Source organism: Crocodylus porosus, unplaced genomic scaffold, assembly GCF_001723895.1.
Source record: "Crocodylus porosus isolate Cpor-Errol unplaced genomic scaffold, CroPor_comp1, whole genome shotgun sequence".
Classification (NCBI taxonomy): Eukaryota; Metazoa; Chordata; order Crocodylia; family Crocodylidae; genus Crocodylus; species Crocodylus porosus.
Window position 1 is genome coordinate 77,424,196 of NW_017728906.1, and position 22,308 is coordinate 77,446,503.

Consider the following 22,308-nt stretch of genomic DNA (forward strand, 5'->3'; position numbering starts at 1 on the left):
CCAGTCCTCTGGCACCACACCAGAGCACCACGAGTGCTCATAAAACCATTCCAGGGGTCCCGCAATGACCTCAGCTAATTCCCTCAGCACTCTGAGGCAGACAGCATCCAGACCAGCTGATTTAAATACATCCAGTCCCTCCAGAAGTTCCCTGTCTAGATCCTCCCTGACCCTTGGCCTAGGTGCACCTCCCCTGGGGCCTGAGGGGGGCCTGGTGGGGGGGCTGATCTGGTACCTGCTCAGGAAAATGGAGGCAAAGAAGTCATTAAATAGGTTAGCTTTGTCGTCTGGTGTGATGACCAAATTTCCTAGCATGTCTTGCAGGATCCCCACATTACCCAGAACCTTCTTTTTGCCCTCTGTGTATTTAAAAAAGTACTTCTTGTTGCCCTTGATCCGGAAAGCTAGTCCCAGTTCCATCTCCACCTTGGCCTTCCTGACTGCCCCCTTGCAGCCCTGAGCAACCTCAGTATAATCCTCCCTGGTGATGGTCCCACCCTTCCATTGGGTGTACACCTCCCTTTTAGCTAGAAGACATTCCTGGATGCTTTTGGTGAGCCATGGTGGGGTTTGTGTCCTCCTGTTCCCTTTGATCTGTGTTGGGATTACCTCTCTTTGGGCTTGGAGGATCATCTTCTTAACAAGCAACTACTGTTCTTGAACACCTGGCTCCCCTCCCCTCCGGGTCCTCAGTGCTTCCCCGGCTATTCTCCTTAGCTCATTGAAGTCTGCCCTCCTGAAATCTAGGGCTGCTGCCTTGCTGCAGGCCTTTGCTACCTTGTGCTGGATGGTGAATTTCAGCAGGCGATGATTAGTGTCACCCAGGTGGTCAAGCACCCACAGCCCCCTCACCAGGTCATCACCCCTGGCCAGCATGCCAGCTAAATCACCCTAATGTGCATTAGCCTAAAATGAGCAACAAGTCTTTCCCTGTTGGACCACAGGGAAGACCCTTAAGAGTATGTACTTTCACAGATGCCTATGTTTGGTCTTCTTTTCCATTACAACATAAGGACTATTTTAGCCTCTATATACATTTTACTATTGTTTGGCAGCTTTAGTGAATTTTCCTTCCTTAATGTTATGGCTCCAACGCAGTGTAAATTGTTTGAAAAGGCAAGACAACAATGACAGTTGGCTCAGTGTATACAATCTAACATCACCAGAGATAATGCAGACCCCTCTGCAGATATATTACTCTTTAGAGCTTTTATGGTCTCCAAACCACATGGGTCCATTCTTTCACTTGATGTCTCTTCAACTGGCATCTGGAGAGAACAATATTACATGCAATGCCTGGTGTCAGCTCCTTAAAAACACAGATCAGAAGCTAGATATTATTTTCCCTTAGATGTCACTAGCCATCTGAGACCATTGTAGATAAGATAACAGACAGAAAACTGTCATAGTGAAGCAATTAACCTGGAATTCCAAAATATTACCTATTATAGAACTTGATCCCAAACCAGTGGATGTTGCTGAAAGCCTTTCCAGGGGTTTCTGAGTAAACCCATATACAAATATAGTAGAATGTCCTGACCTGAAGATTTGTGATAAATAAACCCTAGAGCCTTATCCTCTGAGAAACAGATTCAAAGATGACTGCAGAGAGAGTCCAGCCTATTACTTTAGCAAAGCCATTAGAAGAACTGGGAGGCTGAGAAATTACAGAAGTATAGAAACGATGCAAGGGGGGAGGAATTTTGTGGGGTGGATCTTTTATTGGATCTCTGTGGATCTTCTATCAAAACTCCATGGTTTGGATAGAATTGGACAAGCTTTTGAATGCAAGGCATTCTTCATCATTTTAGTTGTCTTCCTATAATGACATCACAAGGCAAAATGGCACATAGACACAATAGACAGCTTAATTTATTTTCATTTATACAGAATTGTGAAAGTATTCTGAAAAAAATAGGTTGTTTTCCTCATGGAGATGGATGGGAACTGGCTTTCTCTGATGTGGCTTAATGTAGGTCAACACTAAGTCTAAAGGTATGACTGCAGCTCAGGTAAACATATTTGAGACACTTGCAAATTAGCTGCTTCCTCAGAAGCTAACAACAATTCAGATCTGAAACAGAGTTCAGCAAAACTCACCCAAGAGCTTGAGCTCTGCCGCCATTAATTTAAACCACTAGCAATGCAGCCAATTCATTTATTTCTACATGACAACTTTGGCTATGTTCAGACATTTCACATAAACTGAAACCAATCTAAACTTAGAACAGCACACATATACTGGTTTAAAAATGGTGGAACCCAGTCTAAGATAAACCTGGATCCATGTAGTATCAGATTTAATCAGTTTAGGTTTGACTGGTCTATTGAACTTCTGTCTCAGATCCCCTTCTGACTCAGTCTGATGGCATCCCAGGCATCTTTCCAAGTTACCAGCCACAGGCAGGGGTGGGGCACGGTGACAGGAGGGAGCATCTGTTGCTCTGTATTTTTCTATCTTTATATGATATCCCTAGGCAGGCAGGGTACTTTGCAAAAAGAAAGAGTTGGGCCCCTCAAGCTCCAGCCAATGGCAGGCACCTGACAGCAGGGAAGGGCAGACTGAACAAGCAGCACCAGCTGTGTTCTGTGTGCATGGGGCCACTAGCATGGTCGGGCAGGGATTGGAGCAACTGCCACTGCCACTCGAGCTGTAATTCCCCAGTGCCTGAAAGCACTGGCAGCCCCTGGACACCACAGCCTGGGTGGGGCAGAGATGCTCTCCACTGTCCAACAGCTCCTGTTTGGCTGTGAAACTGCAGATAAGAAACAAAGGTACCAGGGCATTGGATCCACAGCGGGGAGCAGTTGCTGCTAGATTCAAGCCCCACACACAAGGAGCCCCTCCCTTTTCTTCTCCCCCTTCCCCTTTCCCAAAGTTGGAACACAGAGCCAGAGCTTTCTGCTGTTTGCCTGGCTAGCCTGCTCCCAGCTGCCTTCCCTTCGGGAGCTCCAGGGCTTTAAGCCAGGGCTAAGGGCAGTCTTATTTTTAATTTAGTCTGGCTTTGTACAGGATGGTTTGGGTAGGGCTAAACCTGCCTCTGGCAGAGGGTTGGAGTGACTCCTTCCATCCCTGCTTCTCTATGATTCCTGTGGCTGGGGTGGAGCAGGGGGTGAGGTGGCGGGGGGGGAACTACTCCCAAGTACCTGGCAGCCAATTAGGGGTGGCTTAATGTCTTCGGCAGCCCAGGGTGCCAGCAGAGCATGTTGGGAAGCAAACAAGAGTGCCTCCTAACTGCTGGCCTCCTCCAGTGCATGCAGCCCACATGTCCCCATACCCCAAATGAAGGGACAGCATATGTTCTGTTCTCTCTCGAACAAGACTAGGGTGCTTAGAGTAAAGCATAAAACTTAGATCACTTCTGCCTCTGGCTTTTTGAATGTCTGTGCCTGGCCTTTGTGCTGCAGTTGAGACATGCCATCATCTTACACAGGCCCACAGAGTAAAACTTAAGTCTTTTAGGTCATGATTTAAATGCAAGTACAGGAATCTTCCACTGGTTTCATGGTTTTGGGTCTAGCAGATAAGCATGGGGGAAAAGTGGCAAAAGGGGTGTAATTTGCCTTTAAATTCCAGTGAAACTACATTAGGCTAATAACATCTTTTTTGCTGATAATGGGACTGAAATTTTGTATTCATAAGATTCCTATGCAATTACCATAAGGATCCTCTTGGTTTTGAGTCATAAAGAACTTCTTGACCTTTCAATGAGCTGAGACAGAAGCAGAATTTTCTAGATAGCTATAAATGTGTGACCTCTCCCATCCCCAAACTTCAAAACAGGCTATGGAATAAAGCTTAATGTGTTCTAAATGCAACAGGAGAACGACATTTTTTTTTCACTGATTTCTTGTATGACTTTTTTTCCCTGAAGTTTATTGAATGGCCTTAAGGCAATGACATTTTTGTAAGCCATCAGCATGCTCGAAAACCAGTAAAGAGACAAAATCACCAGCAGAAATATGGAAAATGTAGATCATTTGGGTCCCATTTCTAAGATCCGATACAGTCTTCTCATTGTGCTCAGGTACGCAGAGAGGCCATAAAGCTGAGCTAACCAACTAGTTGAGGAATCACTTAACAAAAATAGGTATCCCCACATACTATAGGGATTGGATGGGGATGCGGTGGTCAAGGTGCTACTCTGTAGAAATCTTTGGTCATGTTCACCACCAGCATGACTAGAACCAAGACTGCATAAGTGAATTATCCCCGCACCACTTCCTTTGCTCATTGGAGGTAATAATATAACATATTTTTACCCAGTTTTCCCAGGACTGCACCAATCACAGCTTAGCTAGAGGTAAAGGATGCTCCTCTCAAATTTGCAGCAAAGCAAGAAAAATATGCACAACATAAAATTCAACAGCTACTGGGTAGCCTTAGAACAATTCTCTCTCTTTTTTTTCTTTTCTCTAAGATGGAAGCTAAGACATTTTAGAGTTCTCCAATTAAGCCAAACCTCCACAGCTGCATTCAAGGAAAGTCCTTTCCTCACTGGTGCAAGCCAGACAAAGTGAGAATCAGAATATAACTATTATATATGTGCCCAAGCAAACTGGGGGCAGAGAAATACCCAATTTTACAATTTATAAATTAGATTAAGTTCTCAATCTCTTATATCTAGTGTAATGTGTGTCTCCAGGCTCCTTTTCCCCCCAATTAGGCTGTCTAGATAGAAAATGATAGTGAAAAAAGAAGCCTTCCTGAATGTTACGGGGGACAATAAGCTGAATAAGAGTCATTGGCGTGTGCTTGTTGCCAAGAAGACTAATAACATCCTGGGTTACATTAGTAGGAGTGTTGCTAGCAGATCAAGGGAAGGTTTTATTCCCGTCTATTCAGCACTGGTGTCCCATCTGGAGTACTGTGTCTGTATTTGGGCCTCTCGTTACAGAAAGGATGTGGACAAATTGGAAAGTCCAGCTGAGGACAATAATGGTTAGAGGACTGGGCAACATAGCGATACAAAGACTTGGGTGGGATAATCTAGTTGGGGATGGTCCTTATTTGAGCACAGGCTTGGACAATATGACCTCCCGAGGTCCATTTCATCCCTAATTTTCTGATTCTTTGACTTTCTATTTATAATTTGTAATACTCTCTTTTCTTAAAATGCCCTTTCCATGCTCTAAGTACTTAAACCATAAATTATAATTCATATATACTATAGCATATAGTAACTAGCTTTCCCACACTAATTAAGCCTAAATGAGCAATTCCCACTTGGAAAGATAATCGTCTAGAACAAGGAAGTCTGCAGACCAATAATGAAAAACAATATAGATCACCACTCTTTTGAACATATTACACTATCTAGCTTTATACCTCCTTGTATTTCTATTCCAGCCCCATTACACTGACTCCTCATTTTAAAGTGGCATCATTTCAGTCACTGACCTCAAAGCCAGGATGCCAGCTATCGCTGCAAGTTGCCCAAAAGTTATAACTAGGCTTTTTTAGTAACTGTTGGTTACTCATTTTTTTCTCTTCCCCATTCAAACAGATATGTATTTAAACACACTGGGAAAGATCAAAATGTACCAAAAAGCATACAACTGCGCTATTTGTGTGGCCTAATTTTAAGAGGGGTTGCCTTTTGTTTCCAATTCTATTTCAAATAAGAAATCCATGCTGCATCATATTTCCAAAGGCTATAGTTTATTTTTAATACAGAAAATATCGAACAACAGTTGACACCTCATTTTGGATATTTGTTTATGTTACTAATTGAAGTCAGTAGAAGTTTCACAGAACTTTTTACTATTAGGGGACACTGACAATTATTACACAATGTTAGCCTTCCCCCCCCCCAATCCTTTAATCTCCATTATAATTGTTCTTCACAAAAGTATCCCCTACCATCTATTTCCCTCAGGGGAAAAATGTTTTCAATTCGTATTACTTCTAAAAATAAAAACTATCTACGGGCAGTATGTAAATTTGATATGTTTAGCAGTACTGCTACGAAAGCTGGTAAAACAATCAATTAAACTGCAACCAGCTTCAAAATAGCAGCATTCTTCTTTACATTATAAAGGATAAGCAAGACACTGAACAAAACACTGAAAATTGAAACAAATATGCTATTGATGTCAAATTCATTTAAAAAAAAATCTTTCCAGATGTTCAAAGCTTCCTTGACAGGCTTAAGACAGATATTTTCAAGTCAAGACAAGTCAAGCCTAAAATATTAAAACAATTCTAGGGAAGAAAGCACAACAGTCTCAAATAAGGGATCACAAACTCTAATCCTTGTATCCGTATTTACCCACTCTTCCAAATTTTTCCTTTTGCCTGTTGTTCAATACATCATACATTTCTTTAGACATAAAGATACATCTACTTTGAATGTTGGGTGCTTCCAGAAAGTATTACAAAATGTGATAAATAATGAAACCCACCTAGAAAACAACAACTCTTTGTATTATTCTTAAATAACCAAACTGTACTAACATTATGCTGGCTTCAGGTTTGTTGGTTTTGATTTTGTTTTGGTTTCTTTCAGCTTCCCACCCGAGAAATAGAATGGCAAGGTATAAGATCACTTACCTTGAACAGAAACCAGAAGAAAACCTAGGTAAAAAAGAATGGTAGCTCTCAACCTCACCATGGTTTTCTCTACAGTCCACCTATTGTTGTTGTTCTTTCTCAGAGTAATAGGACCAACAGTTGTAATTGCGATGTCACTTCCCCCGCCTCTTTTAATGATATCTGAAGTAGGCTAGCTCACAGATATCTTTTCATGCCATTTCCCTCAAACACAGACAGCTCCACAGAGAAAAGCCCATCCTACGAGACACGTTAAAATCCAGCCGGGCACAAAGCCTCCCTATAGCAAGTCTACAACACAACTGTGAACATGTAAATCTGTACATTCACAGCTCCTCCCCAGCAAGGAATTTGTTTAATAAGATCCTCCACTTACAAAGATGGCCGGTCAACTCCTCCAAACAACTAATGAGAAAACAGGACTATGAGAACTACTGTGCTATCAACTGCACTCCTCTCCCAAACCAAGATACCTTATTTTCAAACCTCGCCTGCAGAGCTGGGTGTGCTTCTGCAGTCAGACACTCCATCCCTGGAGAGCAATTTTACAAAAGCATACTCAGAAACCTATATTAAGTATTCTTTTCTTGGGCTTATGGACTAGTTTTAAGGTGGTGTTTAGGCTGCTAAGCCATAATCAGCAAGAAAGGAAAGCATGGCTGCATTTCTAATCCAGGAGTAAGCAGTGTTAGAGCAGAGAAAACTAAAAAAACAAACGGGTTGTAAATATTCCTGCATTCATCTTCCACTGACCAGGAGATTAAATATAAATAAAATATACAGATATATTTAGAATTAAAAAGTAGTCTGTTTATTGTAATAAGTCTGTTAATATGATGCTCTGAGCTGAAAGCGGTAAGAGTCTAATTTCTGGGAACTGTGCAAGTAAAATAAAGAATATGTTGACCATCTAGGTATTTTAGTGAGAATTATTTATTATTGTTTTCTAATTTATCTACTTTTTGGTAACCTGCTCTGAGTCTGTTTGGAGAGAGCAGCAGAAAAAATAAATGAAAAAAATGAATGAATAGATTTTGTTCTAGCAAAAGCTATGGAAATTATTCCAGCCTACTCTGGCTAAGACAAATAAACATGTTCTTTCTTGTTAGGCCTAGTCATGAAACCTAAGATTACTGACATTTAGTTTTAAGCAGTTGAAGATATTTTTTATTTCAACAAAAAGATTAGACTGGGACTCAAGCAACTGTCATAAAATATTTGAATGTCTCTTTTCAGACTAGTGTATACATGAGGCATATGAAAATGTGTAGACATGATTTTAATGATCAAATCACCCTGAAGGAAACATAGAATTTAGCACATCTGAGTAACAGACAATCTGAGGCAGGCACAGGCAAATCAGCAAGACTTAAAAGCTTTATATCAAAACAGCTATTTTTCTGGTAGGAATCTTTTCTATGTGCTCTATATCAACTCTCACTTTGTACTATAATTTCTTTTAGCATGTGATAAAATTATTTTGGATCCAGCACCTCATTTCTTGCACCAAGTAGGAACACAAGCAGATGTGACATTTGGCTTTATCCCTATTTTCATAGGTGCTTTGTCATACAGTGTGGAAGAATAGGCACAGTACTAGAAGTCCCAAGTCTTACAACCATCTCTGTCACTAACATGTTGGGCATGTCCAGATGAGCCCACATGTGCCTCTTGCAGCACCTGAAACCCCTTTGAGATGCTACAAGAGACACATGCGGAAACAAAAGAAGTTCCCCCTACTGCAAATTTGCAGCGGGAGAGCAAAATTGGATCCTATTCAGGGGTCAAACAAAACCCCGGGAGGAAAAAGCAGGACAGGGCACAGTTCTAGACCATGCCCTGAGGCAACTGGAGGCTCAGTCCTCCACAGAGACGCTCTGGCATAGGGAGGCTGGAGAAAGCAGGGGAAGGGGCAGGGGGCTGGTGAGAAAAGAAGAATGTCTCCAGGGGCTGTTTCCAGCCTGCTGCTCATTCCCCTGATTGGAAAAAGAGGAAGGAGCTGGGGACTGGCAGCAAGTCCCTGGAGATAAGCTGGAGACTTCTCCTGCTCTCTTCAGCCTCCTGCTTGTTCTCTCCTACTGCTAGTGAGTGTGGTGGGGCCGGGAGAGCAAGTGGGCAGCTGGGAGAATGAACAGAGGGTGTGGGGAATGAACAAGAGATGGGGGAATGAATGGGGGGCAGGGAAATGAATGGGGAGCTGGGGGAATGAACAGGGGCAGGGGGAACAAATGGGGCAGAGGGAATGAATGGGACTCGGGGAATGAAAGGGGAGCAGGGGGATGAACAGGGAGCCGGGGAAACCAATGGGTTTGGGGGTGGGGGAAAACAAGCCTCCTGCTCATTCCTGTATTCTCTCCAGTCTCCTGCTTGTTCTACTGCTCATCTCCAGCCTCTGGAGCAGGGGAATGAGCAGAGGGCTGCTGACCAGAGGGGGTGGGGCAGGAAGAGAGCTATAGCCCCTGGGGGGGCCTGGGACCCTGCAGGCAGGGTAGTCCATGTGCTGTGGGAGGGAGATCTGCCCTGTGAGGAGCAGGGGACCATTGGCGATGCATAGGGGGTGCACACAGGTGCACATGCACCTCCTGAGAGTAGCAGTGCACCCCCTCAGAAAAGGCATCACCGACACTATTGGTGGTGCCCATGAGCAGTCACCACTTGCCACCCCACCACTGCTGACAGTGCTGGTGGCATCTGTGGGAGCTCCCTGCTTACCACTGCCGCCACGCTTCTGCCACCACCAGCATTTCCGTGCCCTGCCAGCTGCCGGGGGCATGCAGCATTCATGCAATGAACCCACCCCTCCTAAGCAGCTCCCACACCCACAGTCCCCCCCACACCTACCCACACACTGACTCACATCCCCCCACATCCCTCCACACCCACCTACATCCCCCCACCCCATTCTGCAAACCCCACATCCCCCCATCACACACCCACCATGTGATAAGGAAACCCAAAGCAAACATTAAAACATATAGATATTTAGAATTTATTTTATTATGATGCTAGAGACACTGATAGGCTTCCAAATTTCTTTAACATTGTAAATATAGCAATAAAACATTGCCCAGCTGATCAATCCCCCTTTTTCTCTCTCTTTTGTTCTAATTATGTAAGAATGTGGATTTTGGGGTATTTTAAAAAGTGAATTTGGGATGCTACTTCAACAGCCTGGCTGCCACAAGGGGCTAGTGTCCCCAGGTACCAATTGGCTGGGCCCCAGAAACTCGTGTCCATTTGTATCTTCTGGAGATCATGGGCCTTAAGGCCCACCTAGTTACGTAATAGCCTCCACTACTGTGTGGGGCCAAAGTTTGAAAGGTACAACTAATTTTCCTTTGGTGGGGGGACAACTAAGGAAGAAAAGGGTAGGAGTGATGTGGGGTTAAAGGTTCAAAATGTGAAAAGAAGTTCGTCTGAGGGCGGCCCTACCGGTCCTCCAAGGCATCCAGGGAGCCAGTGGATTCTGCCCACTGGCGCGCTGCCTGGAAATGTATACAGACAAGGGAGAACAAAGTGGCCCCAGTCTCTGGGCACCTTCCTGGCTAGAGCCTCCTTCCTGGTCAAGTACAGGGCCCACTTGGCCAGGGCCAGGAGGAGGTTGACCAGGAGGTCCTGGGACTTGGTGGGGCTGTGAATGGAGTGACCAAAGACAAAAAGTTGAAGGGTGAAATTCAAACAGAATCTCAAGAGGAGGTTCTGGAGGTGGTGGTGGACGGGTTGTAGCCTGGCGCACTTGAGGCTCATGTATGCCAGGGTCTCTCTCTGCCCACAGAAGGGGCAGGAGACCAGGATGTCCATGAAGCTCACCACATACACACCCGTGGCAATGGCTCCACTGAGGAGCTGCCAGCTGAGGTCCCCATGGGCTCGTGGGATGAGGGTGGATTACAGACTACCTAGAATCTCCTGAGGGCAAGTAACCCTGAGGAACTGGCCAGGGCAGGTTTTCATACTGCTGAGGCCAGGACAGGGCAGCTTTTTATACTGCTGGGAACAGCATAGGTGCTGGCCCTGGGCTCTAGCTCCCCCTGGCTGGAGATCCAGGAGGAGCCAGGCAGGGTTATTTTGCCCCAAGTGGCACAATTTACTCCACAACAAAGTGTATGTCAGAGCATGTGCGCTGAGGCAAAAAGCCCTGGCTCAAATTTGCACTGCTTCTATTTGAGCTGCTGCAAGCGCATGTGCTTGTATGCGTGGACATGCCTGTTGAGGTTTTTTTTAGGCATGTAACTATCATCATGACACCATGAGATGGGAAAAGGATGAACTCCCCCTCCCCACTAGCCTAGCTATTTATTAGGGATGGTGTGTACAATGCTGTGAACATATAAAGCATTCTAAAAAAGGAGAATTATTTTAATTGTAAATAAAAATAGCTCATTTTATGATTTTTCTTTGGAAAATTTTAGGTTAAAGGAAAACAAGTGGGAAATTACAGAATGAAAATCCTTTTATTTGTTCTTGTAAATTAAAGTTGTGAGCCTGTTGGTCCATAGCATGATATTTCTTGATGCATTTCATTTTTTTGCACACTGTCTCTTGGCATAATAGCGGTCCTCTCCTTATTCTTCCTATCTTCATTTTTTAATTGTTGGCCTCTCTTGAGCAGCTAGACATGGAGAGAATGGCTCCCATGTCACCATCCAATTACTATCTCTTTTGGGCAGAAGTTAGACTTTGCTCCTTCTGGAGCAGGAGACCTGGCCTACCTTCAAAAACCAATAGGCCTTCTCTTTCATTGGATTTGTCAGGGTGAGCTATTGCACCATTCTGTGGATGGCCTCCTAAAAATATTGGTCTATTTTCATAATAATTTTAAGTATTTTAATTAAAACTTTGGCATTCCTTCTTATGCTCTTCCCCTTGGATTCAGATGAAATTTGAAGTATAAATTACAGGGTGTGCCTCTAGGACTAAGCACAATGTACATACTGAAGACAGTGAAAGGAGTTGCAAGAAAAAACATGTTGCAACAGTATCTGAATTTGGCTCACTAGTATATGCACAGGTGCACATGCATGCAGACATACGCAATTGGTCCTTTTGGTAACTTTTACATTGAAAGTCCTAACAGCTTTTCAGAATGGTGAAATACAAAGTTCTTTGTATTTTTCTATTTGTGAATCTCAAAGTATTTTTCTAATTACTGCAGTCTGAATTTGGTATGCACGTTTAAAATTAATTTTCCACATTTCTTAGTTGGGGTAAAGTCTTCTCTTTTCTCTACTGTTATTCATCTCTTCATTCTCAGTTGCTTCACGTAGTATTTCTGTGTGTATTATTTTCTTTCCTCCGTTACTTTCCTACCTTTCCTGTAGTTTGTGTTTCACATCTACTTACTTCCTTGTACCTTTATTATATTCTTTCTCCACAATGTCATCTGAATGACACACATTTAGGATGCTGCCTAAAGCAATTCAACAAGCATACCAACTGCTGAAGTTGTAAAATATCAAAATATGCAAGAGAGGAGGATTTGTGAATAACTTTTATTGAACCTACTACATGCCAGTCCAATATAAGATTTCACCCATATAAATCATTGTCTCTTGCATATTGTCTGGATCATTACAGCTACAACATCACTTCAACTACCAATATCAAATATATAAGTTTAGTATTATTGGTTAGCCCAAGTTAACTTAGAAATTTCTCTCAGAAGTGAATTTAGCATTCCAAAAACATCTTAACTGGGTATGATCTATTGTAAAAAAAGAATACAAGGAAAACATCCTTACCCTTATGCTTATAAATCCTTGTACACAATAATGAGGTAACAGGCATTCAGCACGTCAGCGTTTGAAAGCTCTGTGCAATGTTCATTTTTTTTTTTTTTATGGATTGTTAAAGCGTGGTAGATTGACTGGCTAACATTTCCTTTCTGATGTTACACAACTCTGGTAAGTACATAGGTGATGAAGCAAGAGATTCAGAGATACTTTAAGAAATATCAAGACAGGGATTAACATGTATTGTGGAAGGGCAGTAATATACTAAACGACAAGAAAACTGAGAATAAAAGATAGCCCAGTAGTTGCCTTGAGGGAATCCCTTCAGCATGAAAGTGAAGAGTTTAGGAGTAAAAGAGAGGGTTTTTCCAAGTTTCCTCCATCCAGAAGGTTTCCATTAGAGATCTGTTTGTTCACTAATAATTAAAAATGCTGTTGCAATATTCAATGCATATTTCACCGTTAAACTGGCAGTTGTTTTGACTAGGAGACAGCAATGTAGGCAGACATCGTCATTCTGGTTCATTGGGCTGAAAACAACTCATAGAAATTAGAGGATTTAATATGGGAATATGACAAAATGGTTAAATGGGGAGAGGGAGAAAGGAATGTAGTGCTTTTAAATGTCATATTCAAGATCAAAGTTTCTGTTCCAACCAAAAATAGGTAGAACTTGCTATTCCTCTCTGTAGGCAGCTAATACAAGTAAGTATAATCTCCTTGCTCACACAAAACAGATTTGCTTCAGAAAGTCTAAGTTTTACCAGATCTTGCTCTCATACTCAGGATGGCAGACTGAGACACATAAGAACAGTACCAGCAGAGCAAGTGTCTTGTTTCAGCCTTTAGGTCCCCTCAACTGTAGGGCCAGCCACATTACAATGTAAATTGTCACATTCATTCCCTGTTACATATTTTGCAGTCTATGGAGCCACAAACAAAGCAACTACAGAGCTGAACAGGGCTGCTGACATAAGTATTAAGACAGTCATGTCCATTCACCCAAGTATGATTCAGGCTTAAGAAGGGGGGCAGGGGAATGAATGATAGTGTTCTCTCTGCTTCAAATTTCACTTAACGGTTTGCAGCATCCCATGCCAAGGTACTCAGTATGCATGTTATTCTGAAAACAGTATCACTTGGAAACACTTGTGTTATTCTCTCATTTCAGTTTTGATGGACTTCTTATTAAAAATGATACAGGTATCATTGCAAAGATTATCATTAAATTGGAATTCCCTCACCACTAAGACTGTAAAAGTTGAAGAAACTTGCTGGAGAAGCCTATAAACTCCATCCGCGTGTGTCATTGTTTGCTTCCCTTGATATATTTTCTGGCAGTGTAGGAGCCAGCAATCTTTTAAACAGAAAACAGATGAATGCAAGACATTTTTCAAAACCTTGTCCAACTTTATTCCAAACATGCAGTTGGTTCAATAAGATATTACCCCCAAAACATCCTTGCTTCTCACATAATTTCTGGACCATCACAGCCACAACTGTGATCAGTCCAACACCACCAAGAAAGAAAACATCCAGCACAAATAAAATCCAGTTATCTGTGCAGAGATAAGATCTCTTCTCCAAACCACAGTGCTCATCTCCACTCTTGCTCCAAACTTTGGTTCCTCCCTTTCTCCACTCCCCTCTCCCCTGGAACAGCCAGCTACAATAAGAGAAAGGAGGAGTCCATTTACTCAATACTTTGACTTGTTTATTAAAAAGTCACATCGTTGAGTCTGACTTTTTAAATGACCTCATTTTTTGACAAATTGCATAATTAAAGGAGTATTCAAAACTAATTAGTTGGAAGCTTTAAAAAAAATCCAAAAATGGCTACTGGTATTTTTCACTTTGATTAACACTTGGCAATGCACATATAAAACAAGTTTATTGAAAGTAAACAAAGTGATTTCATTCGCTTAAAGATTTACAGGCTAAGAATCTCACCTACATAATAGTAATTTTCCATTGTTGATGCACTTAAAATATTTTTTTACATTTATCTAAAAATAAAAATAGGGAAAAAACAAGCTTGCCACTGATTTCCATAATTAAAACATTAGATTCATGTAAAGCTCTGTATCGAACTTGCTACCATGTATACACAAGAAGGTCTTTGAAATGGGTTAGGCTCCTAATATTTCAACAGAGTTTTAGTAGGAAAGAAATCTGTTCTACTCCAAATGATAAAAATTATATAAACAGGTTCACCAGTTTGCTGCATGAAGTACTGCATTTCAAAGTGTCACATAGTACTTGAAGCAGTATTACTGGCACAGTATTTTGGAAAATTGCACAAAAAGTAAAACATATTTATTCAGATGTTTCATTTGAATCAAAGTCTCCTATAGGTTCCTTGCAACAAACAACAGTTACAAATCTCCATTACTCTGACAGACAGCATGGAAAAAGTTGGCTGTGCTCGGGTGGAATGCTTTTGAGGGCTCATAAGCACAGAAGTCTCAAAATGCTGTAAACAGCAGAATCAGCTTCTGGCATTTTGTTTCTGTTTCCAAGTTCTTGATTAATTCATTTGAATTCTTCAAATCTCCTATTTAGAAGGATTCACTGAACAACAAGGAGTGTAGTTCCTAATATCCTAATTTTAATTGCTATGTTAATGGTCCTATTATTTATCCAGATTATGTAGTTATCACTGAAGTAGGGGTATTGTTTCTGTCTTCCAACAATGACTCAAGTCCTCTAGATACAAAAATGATTTAATAACTTGTTCATGATTTCAATGAGTAGCAATGAAAATGCTAGTCAGTCATAATTTTCAAAAGAAGAGAAACCAAATTACTATTCCAATTTGCAAATCAGGATTTTCCTGTTTTGACCAGCTCTGCTCAAGTTTTACGGGAAAAGTAAACTGACAAAGAGATGGAGGGATCTGTAGGAGCTGAAATGAATTTGGATTTTCTACAAATCTGTACCAAACAGACAACAAAGGAAACATTACTTCCTCAGAGTTGACCAATACAAACATCTCCCTTCCTGCTGGCTGACCCATTCAGATGCATGGAAAATATATCATTGTCAAAACATCCTCATATACACATATGTACACAAAGACTATCATGATATGATATGTCATACAATCCATCTACCTATGCAATATTTTGCATTCAGGTGCCCACAAAATGTAGTATTTAGTAGATTTTCATTCTCAAGCAAAGTCATGAGCCCACCTTCATTGGTACATTCAGCTTGTATAAGATGCTAAGAAGTATGGCACTGTGATGCTAGCATTGTTTCAAAGCAATGATACATTAATGGACTTTTGGTGAAATAAGGAAAAAGATATCTACAACATTTCCAAGACACACAACTCTAATCAATCACAAAGGCAGAGCTCAGAATTTTAAAAAGGCACGAAGTATTTCAGCTGTCATTAAGGCCAAATATCTGTGGGCAACACTGTGCTTCACAGGGCTAACCAAAGAAAATACACTCAGGTATTTTAAATAGTCTCTCTTTCTTCCAAAGATATGTCAACAGGACTACATCTTTTTTCATGCAATTTTGCAACTCCAAATCCTGCCGTTCACAATATGGTTTTTTTTTTTTTTCCAGGAAGATATGAAGGTTCTCTATCCTGCTCTTCACTTTATCTTGCATCTTCCTTCAGAAGAGTGCGCTGAACTGAAAAAAAGGAAACGCACACAAATTAGTATTCTGGAAAATACACATGAATGAAACATTTAGATCAATACTTCTTTTACAAAGGGACACTTTATATTATTCCAGGAGTGACCAGGAATAACGGTCACAAGCTGGTAGAGGGTAGATTTAGGCTAGATATCAGGAGGCACTACTTTACTGTCAGGGCGGCTAGGATCTGGAACCAACTTCCAAGAGAAGTGGTGCTGGCTCCTACCCTGGGGGGTTTTAAGAGGAGGCTAGATGTACACCTTGCTGGGGTCATTTGACCCCAGTACTCTTTCCTGCCATGGCAGGGGGTTGGACTTGATGATCTGCTCAGGTCCCTTCCGACCCTAGAAACTATGAAACTACTATATTGCTGGAAAAATTTGGGTTGTTTGATGTTTGACCCAAGAGGAAAAAATTGCTTAGCAGAAAAGTGGTGCCTGAATTTTTGCACCAATAAATGTCTTAAAGGCACAATTATTAGCAGATACGACTAGCTACTTGATTTGCCTTTGCAGTTAGGTTCTACAGAGCTACTAAGAACTTCCCTTGCAACCCAGTGGTTCAGAAAACACACAGTTACAAGGTTTGTATAAAAATAGGACTGCTGGGTTGCTGTTTGGCCTTACATCTGCCTGAAAACTGGCATTTTTTTTGCATCTGTAAGAAAAGTGCCATATTTAAGTATATTCAGGATTTAGTTTTACCTTATTTAAAAATAAAGCAACTGCGAGGTGAGACAAAAAGCATAAGTGAGTCCAAAATATTTGGCTAAAGTTTAATCTATTCTACCCATAACATATAGTCATCCAAGTTTTCCAGCACTGTTTGAACAGGCCCATTTATGTCAGACTGATGGGAATACTCTAGTCTGAACATTCTGCGCTTTACTTCAGTAAGAAATTGAGGACAGAAATGTTACCCTGCTTGCTAAATTTATAATGCATCAGAGGAATAAAAAAACGAGGTCTTAAAGAGCCTTAAAATAATCTTTTAGGGAAATTTAACTTCTTTAGAGCTATAAGATATGTAACTTTAAGACTGGGTGAAGGAGAGTAAGAGGCCTAGCTCCACTCTGATGTCAGTTTTGAAATGAGGTACACAGCAGGACATAGAGTTATTCCTAATTTATATTGCTATGTAGTGCTCTTAAAATAATCCAGAAAATATCATGCCTTCAGAATCCTCTACAAGCATCAATGCCTGGCGAGATCTGCCACGCTAATTCTTTCGCTGACCAATCAGAGGGGGTAAAAGAGATGGAAACCAACTTTGCTTCCCCCAGTTACCTCCCACAGCTCTGCAATAATTCTCCAATCTGAGTAAATTCAAGGTTTCCTGGAGTCAGATTTCCTATCTGGGCAAGTTCTCAGCAGTTGCCTTAGCCAAAACACTTTAAAGCATCTATGTCTGCACTGCACTAAAAGCTCTTCATAATCAGCTCTCTCCTAGTGACCAGAAGCAAGTTTGTTGTTTGATGCTTCCTTTTCCCTTTTATAAAAGATTCTCTGTCCTGAACAACAATATGCCAGTCAGACCAGTCTACCCTGCCTCCAGCTGGCTCTTATGCAATTGTATCTCTTTCCAATGACTGCTAACATTTTATTGGTGCCAGTACTTGAGGAATATTTTTCTCTAATGTTAGAGAGCATAACTAAGATTTCAGTCAGGCTCCCAACTTGGAACCATAACACACACGCTTTAGCAAATGATGCTGCTGTGTTCACTTCCTTCCACTCCAGACAGCAGCTCTGCATTCCTTAGGTTCACAATTTATATTATAATAACCAATATCTACATATCTATATAGATGCAACTACACACACACAGAGAGAGGAAAGTAGACTGGAAGGGACCTCACAAGATCATCTAGTCCAATGTTTCTCAACCTTTTAAGTAGCAAGTACACCCTACCTTATTAAAATTTTCAGAAGTACTCCAACACTCAAATTTCCAGGGGTTTTTATATTTACAGACTAATGTGTGCCATATGTTGGAAGGGCTGTGTACATAAGGCCATAATATGACATACCTGATTTGGTGTGGATAGAGTTGCCATCTTTTACACCGGGGTGCACAACTCAAGTATGTACCTGGGCTAGAGGTGATGTAGGCCAAAGCTAGGAGGGCTGAACCCAGTGCATGCCAAACTATTACTGGGGAATGTAAAGTGCAGTGCAATATGTGGCACACCAAATTTTTTGCTATAGTTTTGAGCGGAAGAAGGGGAGATGGAGAGGGAGAGAGAGAGAGAGAGAGAGAGAGAGAGAGAGAGTGTTGGGGTACCTGCGTACCCTCTGCCCATGTCTCGTATACCCCATGGGTGTACACATACCACAGGTTGAGAAATCATGATCTAATCCATCCCCCTGCTTAAGGCAGGTTCATCCCTGACTGTACCATCCCAGCTACCTATCTGTCCAACCTGCTCTTGAAAATTTTGAAGAATGGAGATGCCACAGGTTCTCTACAGGCAACCCCAGGCAGGCTGCAAGAGGCTGCAGCACAGGGAGCTAGCCATGGTGTGGGCAAAGGACTGCTTTTCCCCACTTCCTGCACTTAGCTTTTCCCCAGGCCACTTTTCCCTGGGTCCCTTCTACCCTTCCCCCTTACCTGAGGTTCTGGCACCAGGCAGCCATGTTGTAAAGGTAACCTGTATCAACACCCTAAATAACCTAGTTCTTTCAGCTTTTCCTCATAAGTCACGCTTCCCAAGCTTCTAATCATTTTTGCCACTCTCCACTGAACTCTTTCCAATCTGTCAAAATCTTTCTTGAAATGTAAGGTGCAAAACAGAACACAGTACTCCAGTTCAGGCCTCACTAGTGCCAAATAGTAGAAGAATGACAGGTAACCCTGTATTATACTGTAATACAACAAGCCCCACCATGAGCTTTCTTTACTGCGAGAACACACCATCAGCTCACAGTCAGTTTATGGTCCACCAAAAGCCCTAACTCACCCTCTGCAGTACTGCAACCTAGTCAATCATTCTCCAGTCTGTATTTATGCATGCAATTATTCCATCCCATGCTTAGTATTTTCTTAACACAGTGAAACCTTGCCCCTTCATATTTCGTTTAATATTTCCTCCAGCTACCAAAAAGAGGAAGGAAACAAGGCAGACAGCAGAACTTTTACATTTCTTTTGATTTACCACTTACCAAATGTACTTGGTTATTGAATCTTAGAACTTGTTTTACTTCAGAATTACTTGGTCATGCTGTTAAATACATTTAATTACAAAAGAGACATAACATCAAAGCAACTAATCTATGAGAGGGCTTTTTCTTTTTGCACTATTTCACTTTCATCCCTACTAAAATTCTGTTCAGCTCTCCAGATCTTTCATCTTACCAGGTGGTTCTGCTTGAGCTCCTTGATGACTCTCCATGTTAACATTCTCTTGATCGCCTGCAATACAAAACACAAATATGGTAAGGCATTTGTATTTCCTCCATTTCCCCCCAAGATTGGATCAGAGCACAGACACAAAAGCTAATCCGAGAGGAGCTAGAGATGCTTTGGTTCAAATCAACTAAGAGATGGCTTGGCCAATAAGACAGCTTCACTCTCCTTATATTGCCTAGGTATCAAAATGACAGGACTCTAGCAAATTTTCTCTTGAATACTAGTTGTCAAGAGTTCAACGTATGCATGACCAAGTGACAGCACTCCTGTCCTTACAAATAGTTTTTAACATTTTGTACTACATGATTTTTCTTCTTGTGCCTGGGCCTTGCTATCCTTTGTTTAAGAGGAAAGGGCAAGCAGGAACTAGGAAACAGCAGGAGGAACACAAACACTTTAACGGCCACCTATGTTATTAACACAGTAGAGTATCATGGCGTTGGTAAATGACGCGATAATGCCATAGCAGAGATTTCCCAGAAAGAGCTGCAAGATAGCCTCCTTTACATAACAGATTGATGCTCACCCTCTATCCCATCAAATGTACCATTTTCAAGTGTTTGAACTGTCTTACAGTGACTCTTTGGGCAGAGAAATTTTTTTAGAAACATCTGGAAAAGCACAGTTTATGACTTTAAAACATTTTTTCTGACTTTAAGCCCTTTCTCTTTCCTTCAAGGGTCTACTTTTGGGCAACAAACTCTTGGATAGATAAATCTTAGCGTAGCATAACTGATATTACCAGTGCATTGGGCCATTAAAACTATCTACTGTATTCAATTCATTTCTACACTCCTGTCTGAAAGCTACAGCAAATTCACAGGAAACAACACTTACCACTTGATTTGAAACAGAGTTTCTTCTTTTGGTATGCAATGAAACTAGACACTGCTCCAACTACCGCCACAACCACAGCACTTATGATTCCTGGTATTACTCCTTGAGAAGCTGTGAACATTTTTTCAGTTTAAAAACAGACCTTCCATATTCTCAAAGAGCATAAAACCTCTGAATGTTTTCAAGCATTTCAAACATGTAAATATGAAATTAATGGAGCAACCAAGTGCCCTGCTTTCACAGATTTTGCAAAACTCAAATATAAATTTGACAACTGATTTCCACCAGTCTCCACAGGTGTTAAAGAACATGGGCACATGCTTTTGTGGCAACTGGTATAATATAAACTAAATTCATAGGGCAAAAAGAAATCAATAAACATAAATCTCATGACATGAATACTGGTTCAACAGCTTATCATCAGGGATCCTAGAAATGTTTGCCATGGAAAAAGTGGAATTTGTGTTTTTACAGAGAATATTTGTAACTACCAGAAAAGAAAACCAAAACAAAACAAACAAAAAAACCTCCAAAAAACAAAAACCTTACTGAAAATATAATGTTGGCTCCCCAGTGGGAGCCAGTGGTTTTCATGCTGCTGCAGCAGCCAGCCTGGGGGGAAAAGTCACCAGCGCAAAGGAAAGTAGCTAAGATGGTGGCCACCCTCTCTCTCCTCCTTGTCATTGGTTGGCAGAGAGGGCTGCCTGTCATGTGGCCCCATCCCTCTCTGCCAATCAGAGATGAAAGGCAGGGCCAATGCAGGGACATCGCAGCTAATCAGTGTTGGGGGAGAGGCTTCACTGTAGAAAAACGTGTTTTATCACAGATTTCTGTTTTTTTAAACCAGGGAAAAGTAGGCTCTCTACTTATCATTCACCTGCTAAGTGAAACAGTTGCAAGGGCAAACCCTGAAATAAAAATGCTAAATGTTGAAAGCACTGTCAGAATTTATTAGGATAACACTACAAATTAAGGTACTCATTTTCTGTCTGCCACATTATTTGGGAAAAGTGTTTAAAAAGTAAACTTCTGACACCTATAGACATTAAAAGATGATGCACGGATGCAGTGTATGTGGAAATCTGTGCACTTACCCTCAGCATCTCCATCACTCTTTTTTTTGTCACTTTCCCCTGAAAGAATATAAGAGTTTCAGAAAAGAGCCCTACCACAATTCCCTTACATCCAAGTTAAATGCAATATTACAATTCACCTGCTGATGCAACTTTGAGAGAGAATACAATAAAAAGGCTTCAAAATACTAAAAGAACATTTAAAGTTGAAAAATTAACTAATCAAAACTTAAGAAATGCCAAAAAATCAAAATATGCTACTATTAAAGATTGTTGATACAACTATAAATTTAGCTACCTTGTAACTGAAAACTAAACTTTGTACATATGCAACATAATAAAAGGCCAAAGGTCCACCTGAGCCCAGCAGCCTTGGTTTTTGTAAAAAGCACTTAGAAAACAGGGAAGAGATCGGAGGAGATGGGGCCAGGTGAGGAAGGGAGCGGAGGGCTTGGGAGGGGAAATGGGCCTGGCAGGGAAGGGATCAGGGATAAAGTGAATTCTAAATATCTATACATTTTGCTGCCCCGCAGAGAGGCCACAACCCCCACCGCAGGTGCTACCACCCCCCTGCAGGGCCCACATGCCCCACACCCCTGCTTGCTTCCCTAGCCCCCCAGATTGCTGTCCTGCCTGGCCCCATCCCCTGCCAGCTCCTGCAGTCTTCCCCCCGACCACTCCCCCAGACCCTCCAATGGCTGTCCCACCTGGCCCAATCCCCTGCTTGCACCCTCAGCCTTCAGCACTTAAAAAAAAGGCTCTACTCACCAGGAGTAGCAGGGGCTGTGGGGGCTTTGGAGGCTTCTGGCATAGCCTCCACGATGCAGCATGGTGTAGAGGGGGACAATGGAGACTGGGCTGGGGCTGCTGTGTCTGTCACCTGGCCCCACACTATTTCAGGGCAGGCCCCAGTGACCCTGATGGCAGCAGCTACTGCTGGTGAGTGCGGGGTGGGGGGGCATGTTTTATTGTAATTATCAGGATGATGGAGTCGAGAGGGGCAGCAATGGGGGGTAGGCAGAGGGTGGGGCCAGGAGAGGCAGGGATC

The 22,308-nt window shown here is 41.8% G+C and overlaps 2 protein-coding genes across 6 annotated transcripts in view; both read right to left on the reverse strand.

Moving 5' to 3' along the window:
- The window catches only part of LOC109306119 (glycoprotein Xg-like), a 31,165-nt gene extending 24,269 nt beyond the window's left edge, over positions 1–6,896 (reverse strand). Inside the window, exon 1 of the mRNA XM_019529378.1 lies at positions 6,554–6,896. Within this exon, the coding sequence (XP_019384923.1) occupies positions 6,554–6,614 (61 nt within the window). The 5' untranslated portion in view covers positions 6,615–6,896. The remainder of the gene's footprint in view (positions 1–6,553) is intronic.
- Positions 6,897–15,126: 8,230 nt separating this feature from the next.
- Positions 15,127–22,308, reverse strand: part of LOC109306120 (CD99 antigen-like) — a 47,124-nt gene continuing 39,942 nt past the window's right edge. For all 5 annotated transcript variants that reach the window (XM_019529380.1, XM_019529381.1, XM_019529379.1 and 2 more), the window contains 4 exons: positions 21,282–21,320; positions 20,188–20,298; positions 19,297–19,353; positions 15,127–15,933 (listed from right to left, as the gene is read on the reverse strand). In XM_019529380.1, the coding sequence (XP_019384925.1) occupies positions 15,899–15,933; positions 19,297–19,353; positions 20,188–20,298; positions 21,282–21,320 (242 nt within the window). In that variant the 3' untranslated portion in view covers positions 15,127–15,898. The remainder of the gene's footprint in view (positions 15,934–19,296; positions 19,354–20,187; positions 20,299–21,281; positions 21,321–22,308) is intronic.